The following is a 13060-nucleotide window of genomic DNA, read 5'->3' as shown; positions in this document are numbered from 1 at the left end:
GGGAGGAGGCCTGCCACCAAAACAGGGAACTACCATTCACACTACCCCCGCAGCCCAAACATTAACAGACTCAACAGACTATGCATGGGGGGCTTACCTGGCAGGGAAGTGCATTCAGGGCAAATGGAACACAAGTCAAATGCACCTGCATATCAATCAAAAGCTGTACAGAATGCTCTGACAGCCTTCAAGGATCACATTCTTCCAGGACAATTAATGATAAAGACGGACAGTACCACTGTTATGTGGTACATAAACAAGCAGAGGGGGGTACACATTCTTACCCCCTCTGCAGACTAGCCATGGCATCGTGGAACAGAGCCCTGAGTTATCAGGTACATTTACAAGCTCAATTCCTGCCAGGAAAACTAAATACACGGGCTGACAAACTAATCAGAAACCTCATGGACCCACACGAGTGGAAACTGGAACCAAGGATTTTCAACATGTTGACAAGCAAATAGGGGAGCCCAGATGTAGACCTGTTTGCCCCCCCCCCCAAAAAAAAAACTATCAGTTGGACAAATTCTGCACAAGGACTCCTCACAGACAAGCTTGGAAAGAGGTTTTTCCAGCTGAAGGACAGAGCATCCAATCAGTTTATGCCTTTCTTCCTCTGCCTCTACTCTCCAAAGTACTACTAAAGATCAAACAAGACAAACCAAGGGCAATTTTGATTGCACCAGACTGGCCACGCCAACACTGGTACCCCCTCTTGCGCAATGTCACTGTGGGCCCCATGGCACCTGCCCCAGACTCCTATTCTATTGTCTCGGCAGGAGAACCAAATTCTGCATCCTCAACTTCACACACTGAATCTAGCAACCTGGCTAATTACATAATTTTTCCTTTACCTTCCCTCAGTAAACCAGTGATGGATATCATTGTAGAGGCAAGGAGGCCTAGTACCAGAAAGTCTTGCACTGAAAAATGGAAAAGATTCTGTGCCTGGAACCAATCTCAAGGGATGAGCACAACAGTGCCCAATTTACCTTGGATCTTACAATACTTAACTGAGATGCTTCATAAGGGCCTGTCTTTCTCCTCCATCAAAATTCATGCCTCCACCATCTCAGCTCATTATAACACAGAACCACCCCTCTTCTCCCATCCACTGCTTAAGCAGTTCCTTAGAGGGGCCAAAAATCTACGACCACCCAGGAGAGCTCCAACTCCAGCCTGGGACCTCAACTTTGTATTGGAAAAGCTCACCCTTTCTCCTTTCGAGCCAGCTGCCACTGCGGACTTAAAATTCCTGTCTTGGAACAGCTTTCCTTTTAGCAGTCACTTCAGCAAAAAGGGTATCTGAATTACATGCCCTCATGGCAGTGGAGCCTTTCATCATCTTTCATGCAGACAGGGTGTCCCTCAGGGACCAATACCTCCTTCATGCCCAAGGTGGTATCCAGTGTGGCCCTTAATCAGTCCATACATTTGCCATCTGATCAACTGCTGGTGGCATTTGCTGCAGGGGCAGAGGGGAGGGCTATTTCAACGCAAACCATTTCCAAATGGATATGCCATTGCATTGTTTTTTGCTACAAACACCATGGAAAACCTATCCCACAGGGAATCAGACCCCACTCTACCAGGGCTGTATCTACCTCTACAGCCTTTCTCAGAGGCATCCCTACCAGCTGCTACTTGGAGTTCTGTACATACTTTCACCAAGCATTACCATTTGCCAATTTTTCTCTAAATCCAGAGCTGGTTTTGCCACTGCAGTCTTGCAGGGCCTTTTAGCTGGTCCTAATTCTATTTAAATTCCTCTTCCCATCCTTAGCTTCGGGAATCTACCCAAAAGTGATTACTTCAACAGTGAAACGCGAAGAACATAGTACAGTTGTGTACACTTACCATAAATGTAGATGTTAGAGTGTATTCACTGTTGCAGTCCTGGTTGCCCTCCCTCCAACCCCCTTCTTTTTTCTTTTTTGAATATACCTCTACTTTCCTTTACTATCTTCAAAAGCTTTTTGGTGTATTTGCTTTTTTGTTGGAGGTATAACCTTGTATATTTATAGATTTAATTGCTTCCCATCAAAGGGACACCTGACATGTGGGGCAAGAAAAACATATGACATCAGCTGCATGTTTTATACCCCTGACGTCATGGAAGAAGGGACAGCAGCTGGTGCAGGACCCAAGACTTTGTTAATCAGGCCGACTGAGGGCTACTGCAAGCAGATAACCCAAAAGTGGTGACTGCAACAGTGAGTACACTCCAACTACATTTATGGTAAGTGTACACAACTGTACTTTTTGATGCCCTAGAAGCATCTTGCAGGGCAGCAGTCACTGGTTCTGTCCTTAGGCATGCTTGGCTTAAGGAACAGCTCTTGCCAGACCATATCCAATCCAAATTATTGGATGCACCCTTGCACAAAGACAACTTATTTGGCACCAAGGCAGAGGAGGTCTTAAAGATGGAAGAAAAAGCTAAATCTTTGCGGATAGTTAAGGACTTCCTGCAGGTCCAGCCACCCAGGCTCAGTAGGCATTGCCCTTCCAAGCACTGGTCCTTTCCTGCCTCCCCCACCCCCCTGAGGTCAGTTCACCCCAGGCTCTAGGGAAGCAGACCCCCACCCCCCAGGGCAACAGCCACAGAGAATGCAGAGATTAAAGAAATGGAGTTCTTCTACTTATAAACCAGGGAGTGCTAAGCCACCCCCCCCCATGGTAAGAGCTCACAATGACTCTCCACTTCCACCCCCTCTGTCTGCCCACCTGCACTTGCCTCTAGGAGGAAAACTCTCCTAACAAGCAAGCACCTGGGCCACCATTACCAATGACTGCTGGGTCCTCAGCATAGTGTCCCAGGGATACAAATTTTCTTTCCACATTCTACCAACCCCAAAAGGGTTTCCAGATTTTCCTCCAAACCAGTGGGCAGAAGCCAAACAGCAAGTCCTTTCCCTGCTCTGTATGAGGGCAAAAGAGCACATTCCTGCAGAACAAATAGGCCAGGGTTTCAACTCCAGGCTCTTCCTGGTAACCAGAAAAGAGGGCACCTGGCGCCCAATCCTCAAGCTATTAATTCTAAACACCTTTCTGGTGATTCCAGAATTCAAAATGCTCACCCTCCAACAACTACTACCTGTTGCTCACCAAGAATGCTTGGTTAGCCACCCTAGACCTAAGAGGCGTACCTCCACATCCCAATCAGGGAATCATGCAGGAAATATCTACATTTCAGGGCAGGATCTCTGCACTTTCAGTTCTCTGCACCTCCCCTTGGCTTATCTACTGCTCCCAGACTTTTCACAAAATGTCTGGCTCCCGTCATTGCTTTTTACAGACAAAGAAATATTCAGATTTACGTATACTTAGACTGCCTTATTCAGGCAGACAGGAGAGGCTGCTCGAGCACCTGGCCTTTGTAAAAGACCTACTGACCTCCCTGGGGTACACTATCAACGAAAAGAAATCCAAACTAGTACCCACCCAAAAGATTATATTTCTGGGAGCAAGCCTGGACACAGCATCCCAGATGGCATTCCTTACTCCAGAAAAGTAAAACAGTAAGTGAGGTCGTAACTGAAAAACCAATAAGTGAAAACTCCAGCAAAGCTAGAACCTCCCACTGAGTGACTTCCCAAACCTCTTGTATCAGAGGCACATGGGATATATGCAAGTGACCCTTATGAACATCAGGCGTCTCAGCTTATTGGTGATTCTGAATGCCCATGACTTTTCGTCATTTTAATGGACAATTTCAGGCCAATAAAACCAAACCCCACTAGCTGTGGATATGCATATTTCGGCCTTGTTTGTTCATACTTTATTGGCCTGAAATTGTCCATTAAAATGACAAAACAAGTCATGGGCATTCAGAATCGCCAATTAGCTGAACCTGATGTTCATAAGGGTCATTTGCATATATCACATGTGCCTCTGATACAATAGGTTTGGGAGGTTACTCACTGGAGGTTCTAGCTTTGCTGGAGTTTTCATTTTGTTTTCACTTACTCCAGAAAAGCAAACTTACCTGACAGCCTATTTCTCTCAACTAGCCACCAGACCCCAGTTACCCGCAAGGAAAATCCTGCAAGCTCTGGGATTCATGGCATCTTGCATTCTACTCATTCCATATGCCAGACTGCATATGAGGAAACTTCAGTGGTACCTAAAAAGCCTTTGGTGTCAACACCTGGAAACTATTTTATACCTATGATACCTTGCCTAAGGAAAGATTTTCTATGGTGGGCAGCAGCATGCAACCACAACAAGGGACTACCCTTCTCACCACCTCACGCCGCCCAGACCCTCACCACAGATGCATCAGTCTATGCCTGGGTACACACCTGGATGGCAGGTGCATACAGGGCCAATGGAGCCCACATCAAATTCATTTGCACATCAACCAAAAAGAAATGTCAGCTGTTCAGCACAAATTGATAGCTTTCGGGCCCCTTCTCTCCCCAGGAGTTCTACAGATCAAAACAGCCAACACCACTGTAATGTGGTATATTAACAAGCAGGGAGAGACTCATTCCTTCCCTCTAGACAGGCTCACCATCACCCTTTGGCACACTGCCTCAACCATGCAAATACACCTGTTAGCACAATTCCTCTCTGGCACTGACTGACTCTCTAGTAGACATCTTAAGCAGAAATCTTCTGTACCCACAAGAGTGGCAACTAGACTAAAGAACCTTCACCTTAACTCAGAAATGGGGCACCCCGAAGGTCAACCTCTATGCTTCCCACTCCAAGCATCAGCTCAGCAAGTTCTGCACTAGGGAGCCTCATGGCAGGGCCTGGAAAGTGGATGGCCTATCTTTCCAGTGGAGCAACCTCTCGGTCTATGCTTTTCCCCCACTACCTCTCATTACCAGGGTACTGCTCAAAATAAGGGAGGAAAAACCAAGGGCAATTCTAATTGCTGCAGACTGGCCTCACCAGTAATGGTCCCCTCTGCCACCATGGCATCTCCCTCGGATCCCAACCCTCCTAACCCAGAGGGAAGAAGAATTCATGCATCCCCCAAATGCAGATGCTCAGTTTGACAGTCTGGCTTATTCCCTGACCACTGAACAAGCTGCCAATCTCAGTAAACTGGTTCTAGATGTTATATGTGAGGCCAGACACCCTAGCACTAGAAAATCTTATGCTGACAAATGGAAAAGGTTCTGCACCTGGAACCAGGCTAAGGGAGCCGTTACGGCACAGCCCTCCCTACCTCTCATCCTGGATTACCTAGCTGACCTACTACACAGTGGTCTCTCCTTTTCCTCTGTTAAAATTCATGCCTCTATCTCTGCTCATTTCAACACTGAGCAACCACTTTTCTCACACCCTGTCATCAAACAGTTCCTAAGAGGGGCTAGCAACTTGAGACCCCCCAGAAGAGCACCTACCCCAGCTTGGGATCTCAACTTTGTGTTGGAAAAGCTCACCCTACTTACCCCCCTTTGAACCAGCAGCTTCAGCAGAATTAAAGTTTATCTCCTGGAAGACAGCCTTGCTTCTGGCCATCACTTCACCCAGAAGAGTATCCGAGCTACAAGCACTCATGGCTATAGAGCCCTCCCTTCATCTTCCATGCTGACAGGGTGTCCCTCAGGACTAACCCCTCCTTTATGCCAAAAGTGGTGTCCAGCGTGGCTCCCAACCAATCCATTAATTTGCCCACCTTTTTCCCTAACCCACAAAACAAGGGAGAACTTATGCTGCACTCTCTAGATGTGCACAGACAGCCCAGATTCTATCTGGACAGGACTAAATCATTCAGAATGACTGATCAATTGTTAGTCAGCTTTGCTGCAGGAGCAGAGGGCAAAGCCATATCCAAACAAACCATTTCCAAATGGATAGCACACTGCATCCATTTCTGCTACAAGCAACATGGGAAACCTCCCCCCAAGGGGGTCAGGACTCTTTGCTCTACCAGAGCAGCCTCCACCTCTGTAGCTTTCCTCAAAGGAGTCCCAGCCAGGGACATCCTGGAGGCTGCAACCTGGACATCTGGTCACTCCTTCACCAAGCTTTACCCAATTGCCTATCTTCTCCAAATCTAGGGCAGGCTTTGCAACTGCAGTCTTGCAGGGCATCCTAGCCAGCCCCCAGTCTTCTTGACTGCCTCCACCCTTTCCTCAGCTTTGGGAATCAACCCAAATTTGATGACTGCAACAGTGAAACGCGAAGACCATAGTACAGTTGTTTACACTTGCCATAAATGTAGATGCTAAGAGTGTATTCACTGTTGCAGTCCTGGTTTCCCTCCCTCCATCCCCCTTCTCTCTCTCTCCCTCTCCTTACAAAGAACGTTTTGTATTTACTTTCTACTGGTGGGGTTCTTCCACCATATACTGGCTCCCACTTGGGGGCTCCTGACGGTTGGGGCAAGAAAAACGGATGTAATGGCATTGGCTGCCTTACTTTATACTACTGACAACCTGAAGTCAGTCCTGGAGCGACAGCAACCAACGCAGAAATACTAAGCCTCTGGTATTCGGGCCGACTGAGGGCTACCCTGGCAGGGATAACCCAAATGTGATGACTACAGCAGTGATTACACTCAAACATCTACATTTATGGTAGGTGTACGCAACTGTACATTCTTGGTTGATCTTTTATTTTTTCATATTGCAACTTCGGTCCAACTTTTTGGGGGGGGGGGCACTGTTGTGTTATGGCATAAGAGGTGAAAAATCTTAACTTCATTGGTGTCTGTTAACAATGAATATTTCTAGGTTTGTTTGTGTCTTTCGGCTTTTCCCGGTTAGGGGTCGCCACAGCAGAACTCCGGTCCGCTAATGATTGGTAGTTGATTTTTATGTGCCGAGTTACCAGCCCTGACGCACAACCTTCAATGAAGGTACGCCCATTCACGCATGTCTCCAAGCAGAAGACGCTCTAGCTCAGAATCGAACCGGACAGCGTCTTACTGTGAGGCAACAATGCTACCGCAGCACCAGCACCGCGGCTTAGGTAAATTAGATAAATGAGGAATAACATTGTGACATCTTTTAGGGATCGTGTAAGCAGTATTCTTTCTTGCAGATATCTTTTTGTTTAATAGAGCAGATATATGTTGAAAGGAATAATATTTTAAAATGTTCCAGTTTCCTCATGACCATCTGCTTGCTTTTATTGGTTTCCATTTTAACTGAATTACCAGCGATACAAGTTAGAATTACAGACTGATTTTTACCATTAGTGGGACAACATTGTGCATGTCTTAGTTGAAGCTTTTTCTTTATTTATAGGACAGTTGACTACGGTAGCTGTTTTATTTTCTTGCCAGAATGCACTCCTGTGTGATTGTTATAGGAAGTGTTTTTATGGTTAACTTGAAATCTTCATTCAAAAATGTAGTTTATTGTAAGTGTCCACTTACAATGACTAGTTGACCTATAAACTTTGGGTCTTTTCTGGGTTGCTTTAATTGGAAACCATCTGCTAATTAGGCTTTTACAGCAGTTGAAGCATGTCTTTATTGCATCTACTGAGCCATTAAAAAACTAATTATAGTAAAGGCATATCTGGCTGCAGTCAGATGTTTTAAGGTTATGTGTGCATATTCTTTAATGAATGAAATCAATGCAAAGAACTAATTGTTGATGTGTAATAACATTTGAAAATCTTTGTACTGTTTTTCCAGGAAGATGCCCAGGAGGAATTTGGTTGGAAACTTGTTCATGGTGATGTCTTTAGACCACCAAGGAAGGGAATGCTGTTGTCTGTGTTTTTGGGCTCTGGAACACAGATCTTTATTATGACCTTTGTTACACTGTGTAAGTATTCTACAAAAAAGAAAGTAAAGGACTTGACAGTTTGCAGCTAATTAAAACAGACATCTTTGTCCTAGAAAAAAACTATTGAAGGAACCCTTTAGCTATGTATTTTAGAAGGCTTCAGAAGTGAACTGCTGTGAAGCAATCTATTTAAATCTATTTTAAATGCAGCAAATTTGTTTGCTTATATAATTTGTCTTTGCCTACATTCTTAGCCTTGCTGTCTTCCTGAAGCATTAGAGTTCATCAGACAGTGATAACATTTTCCTGTCTTAGCAGAGTATTGGGAGGTTTCATGAGACCAGCATGGTATTTACCAGTTAACATGTTCTTGAAGAAACAGGCTGTTTAGAGTATATAATACATTGAAAAAAATAATTGCATGCGTCACTTGTTTAGTCATGGGTATAACTGAGTGAATTTTAGAAAGAATATTCCTACCCAGGACAGGTTTTCTGTTGCTGGTAAAATGATGTTTAAAAAATGCATACATCTATCTATCTAATGTGTGTATTTTCTTGTTTGCCAGTCTTTGCATGTTTGGGATTTCTTTCACCTGCGAACAGAGGGGCCCTGATGACCTGCGCTGTGGTATTGTGGGTGCTGCTTGGAACTCCTGCAGGTTATATAGCTGCTAGATTTTACAAATGTAAGTATTTTTTTTCTCATGTGTTCATCAATTGATAACTAATGCTTATTTACCTTATTCAATCCTGCTTTTTGAGGAAGGTTTGTACACATAGTTGTTAGAAAAGGAATGAGAACATGATAATAGCAATACATTTCTTTGTTTACTTTTGAGACCTTGATTTCAAGTCCGAAACCGTACTACCTTTATCTATAATTCTGTTATGGGTATTTCAAAAATGTAGTTTGAGAAAAGAGCCATCTTAAACATTATTTTTCAGAATGCTCTTTTTAGATGTCTGTCTATTTTAGGTTGATCTGTTTTTCCATTAAGGCGGTCTCCGATGACATTTTGGCAGTCACTGACACTTGACCTGAGGTGGTACTCTACATCTGTAAAGTAAAGTCCTGTCCACTCGTGCACTTTTAACTTGCTGAAATTGTTGCAGGTGAATAATCCCTTTTTAAAAAGTATTTTTAGTGCCTGAAACATGGAGCGAAAACACTGATCCCTGTCTGGAAATTGAATCCAGGACATTCACAACCTGTGTAGTTGTCCCTGCCACTGGACTGACGAGGAATCTCTGGACATTTTGTTACTGCGCTTCCATGAGACTCATTTCCCTTTCCCCAAGAAACCTTGCAGCATAGTGACTTTTTTGATAAAGTTACAGAAGATCTAGATACACTACAAAGCCTCTGCATGACATTCTTTTTAACTTCAGAAACATGATGTTGATAAAGCATTTTGAGTGTATGTGTAATTTACTCCTTTAAAAGTACCTAGACTTGTATACATTGGTTTCTAAGATGTGATCATTCATGTGCAGCCATTCGAGGCAAAAAAAGTTTTTCAGTCTGTCATCAGTCAAACATGCAGTATTTCCTTACATCATGGCAGCTTTACCCCCAATGCTGATAAAGCGTGTTATACTTGCTGATGTCACTGTTTCATAAATAATCCTGTTATGCATGTGAGCATCACATTGTAAAATAATTGATTAAAAATTTGTCGTCGTCACCAGTAACTAACGTGTCCCCACTCCCATAACAGACTTCATACTTTCAACATTCCCACTGATGCAGTAGCCTTTAGGTTATATGGGCTGCTTCCCTACCTAAGAACCATTGGCCAGCTTCACAAAGTGCTGGTTCCCCCACCCCATACCTTCCCTCAGCAGTCAAACTGAAGAATTCTTCAACACGTTCTTGCCACCTCGAAGAGAAGCATCACAGGAGCAGCAGTCAGCTAAGAGCTTCACTTCTGGCAGAAAGTCCCCATTGGGGAACCCTTCCACAGTACAAATAAATGTTATGTTGTTAGTCTTCACATATTCTTGACTTGTGGGTGTACGGTTCTGATCCTCAGAACCAATCCGATCATTAAATAGCTTGTGTCAGTCAAAAAAAATCTCTCTAGCTACTAGTCTACCCACAGTGTCCCTTTCTACATTACCTCAGATCGCTCTTACAGCAAGATGAGTCAGCCAACTCCTTTCTAGTAGCCAAGTAAAACTTTATATTTTTGTTCTTTTTTCTTTTGGTTACTGGTATTAATCATTAGAATCTTTAATTTTTTGGTCTACCCCTTAGTGTGGGTGTGTGTGTTGCTTTCTCTTTACCATTGGTAATTTCCACTACCATTGTTGGTAGTTCCTTCCCCCTTTTCCTTTACCATTAGGTAATCTTTCTATCATTGCTGGTAGTGCTTTCCTATGTGGTGTGACTGCTTGTTGGCCTTTCTCCTCTTCTTTTCCTTCTGCCTCTCCTGGTTTTTATTTAGGGTGATGGCAGATAAATCCAAACGTTCCACTACTGGTTTCAAGCAATGTAAAGGGTGCAGCAGGAAAATGCCAAACTCAGCCACGATTGTCGTGTTGTTTGGGTGCCACCCACTTAAGTACTGACTGTACAGCCTGCCAGGGTTTCAGAAATAGAGCCCTGGTAGAACATAGAAATAAGCTTATTCTCAAAGGGCTTCTCAAAGAAGCCTTGTCCAAGGTCGACCAGTCTCCTCCGGCCTGTTCGAAAACTTCCCGTTCAGTGCTGATATCTCCCTCGGCATCGAACTTTAAAAAGCATAAGCTTGTATTTGCAGGTTCCTCGTAGGAACAGAAATCTAAGGTTCCGAAACTTTCGGAACAGACTATCTTTGACACCATTACCTTTACTGGTGCCATCGACACTGACCAAGATGCCCACTCAAACTACGACTCTTACTCTTCTACTTTGCCTACAGTTCCATCACTGGCACTGATTCAGTTCCATCACTGGCACTGATTATCACTGCTGCTGTGTCCTCACAGATGTCTCCCACGGCCACGCTGATGGTGCCAAAAACTGATATTTCTAAACAGCCTAGGACCACTTATTCCACCTCCATTGACTCCCCTCCTTTGGACATCTCCCTAGCCCCTTTCTAGAGAGACCAGAGTCGTCTCTTGAATTGTCCGGTCGCTCCATCAGAAGTCTCTCAGAAGTTGATATAGTAAGGTTGGTGGATCAGATCCTCACAGCCAGGGGTCTTCCCTCATCTTCTCAGCCCCCCCTCTCCCTTCTGGTGTAGGGGGCTTCTCTCCTATGACCCCTTATTATTCTCCTCCTCTGATTTCCTCACAGGCTTTGGAACACACAACTCCAACTTCACAGGTCCCAATAACTTTGGCGCTGACAACCTTTTTGTCTTCGCTGGGAATGGCTCTGATGCCTTCAGTGCTTTTGGGACCAGTGGGTCCCCTGGACCGTGTCTTCACTGTCGGGTACGAGAGGTTCGAATTGGCTCAGTTTTTTTCTATGGAGCTGGCCTTGCCTCTTTGGGCTGTGCCAACGGAGGATCCGTCCTCTGTTCTGGTTTGTCAGGTAGGTCTGTCATGGTGGGGTGTAACCCTGGTTCTGAGTTTCTCTGTTCTGGGCCTCCCATCCCTTCTCAGGGAGTCCTGCCTTTGAAGCAATGGAAAGAGCCTTGGCCACTGCCTCACCTCAGGTGGCTCCTGTGTTACCAAAGTCTCTCCCTTTGACCCCAGGTTTAGTGGTTCTACCACCAACCTCTGTCCCTGGATAGCGAGCTCCAAGGCCGCAAGACTTGCCTACTAAAGGCATACCCTCTTCCGTGTCCTCTTCAGATGCTCCTAGTGAAGAGCTACCTCAGAAGAGATTGTGTAAGAGGAAACACCTTGCTTCTGCCAAACAATCCATTACAGAGAAATCGATGAGGGCGAGGGTTCCCCATGGTCACCCCCAGAGGACGTCTCCTTCAAAGACATTCTTGAGATCCTAAAACAGAGGGGTGATTGGAAGCCCAAAGACCCTACCTCTGAGGAATCTGTGTACTTGCAGGCCTTTGGTGCTCACCTGTCTATCACCTGGTGTGGTGACCCCACCCACTGATGACCTAATTAAATTGATCACTCAGCAGATTCTGAAGGCTCCTGACTCTGTAGAACCTGTCCCCAGGAGACCTGACAAAATACTTTCCGCTCCTGAGGACCATCCACATTGGGCAAAGGGCTTCATAGTTGATGCCATGGTGGTAGCAGCTGCCACCAAGAAAGAACTAGCCTATGAAAGTTCCACTGTAATACCCCTAACCGAGAGTCTAGGGTGATGGGACAGATTTAGGAAGTGGGTCTATGCATCACTGACCTTCTCCATCAGGTCCTTGAACTTTTTGTCGTACTAATTTTAGAGGGATCTGGTCAAAGAGTTGTCAGATACACTGGTAAGAGCAGTGGTTGAGGGGGTCCAAGAAAAGGTGGCTTCCCAGTTAGCTATCATGGAGTCTGTTTTGAACTCGTCAGAGAGGCTCATTGTGCATGCAGCCGAAGGGGCGACCAGGTCATCAGGTTCAGGTGTTGCTATTCGATGACACCCTTGGATGCACCTGTGAGTTTGCAGAATCATTCAAGTCATCCTTCATCAATGCTCCTTTTGACAGATCCTCATTGTTTGGAAAGAATGAAAAGGAAAGACTCTGCTGTGGGCATACGTTTTTCCACTCCTCAATTGTCCAAATCCAGGAATCAAAGGAGTGGCAAAATGCGGTTCAGAAAGTCCCAGAAGCGTTTCCAGGGTGCACATGGTACAGACATCTTGTCTGGGCAGAGGGGGGAGTTGTAATGGAAGATGCTGTCCTAAATGCAAGGGTGGTCCGCAGAGTCAGGGTTCCAGGGAGTCCTTCTCTGGTCAACCCTACCAGCACTTCTGAAAGGGGGCCCAGTTGCTTGCCTCTGGAGGTAGTCGGGAAGATTCTGCTTGCACCCAACTGCCTGGTGACTCATAACTACTGATTCCTGGGTGCTAAGGATTTTTTTTCCAGAGGTTATTCAGTCCCCTTCACCCAAGAAGCCGAGCAAGACTTCCTGTCATTCCACCCAGTCAGCGGGCTCAAACAGCATTCGAAATACAAAAGCTGCTAGAAGAGTCATCCAAGAAGTCCCACCAGACCAATTAGGATCCAGATTTTACTCCAGATTCTTAGTGCCAAAGAAAACAGGGGACTGGAGACCAATTTTGGATCTCGGCATTCTAAACAAATTTGTCCAACAGTCAAAATTCCGGATGGTCACAGTTCGGTCAGTACTTCCCTTAGAGAAAACAATTGGATGTGCTGTATCAACTTTCAAGACTCGTATTACCACATAAAGATGGATAAATGATCAAGAAAGTTTCTCTGCTTCCGACTAGGAGCCAGTCCT

The 13060-nt window shown here is 45.1% G+C and overlaps 1 protein-coding gene across 1 annotated transcript in view; it reads left to right on the top strand.

Annotated features, from left to right (window-relative positions):
- TM9SF2 (transmembrane 9 superfamily member 2) overlaps window positions 1-13060 on the top strand; it is a 1342976-nt gene that overhangs the window by 489177 nt on the left and 840739 nt on the right. Inside the window, exons 10-11 of the mRNA XM_044071229.1 lie at window positions 7607-7739; window positions 8269-8388. Of these exons, the coding sequence (XP_043927164.1) occupies window positions 7607-7739; window positions 8269-8388 (253 nt within the window). The remainder of the gene's footprint in view (window positions 1-7606; window positions 7740-8268; window positions 8389-13060) is intronic.

This window comes from Protopterus annectens, chromosome 5.part0 (assembly GCF_019279795.1).
Source record: "Protopterus annectens isolate FY-2018-M chromosome 5.part0, PAN1.0, whole genome shotgun sequence".
Classification (NCBI taxonomy): domain Eukaryota; kingdom Metazoa; phylum Chordata; order Ceratodontiformes; family Protopteridae; genus Protopterus; species Protopterus annectens.
The sequence above is the reverse complement of the archived record's forward strand: the minus strand, read 5'-3'. Positions and strand labels throughout refer to the sequence as shown.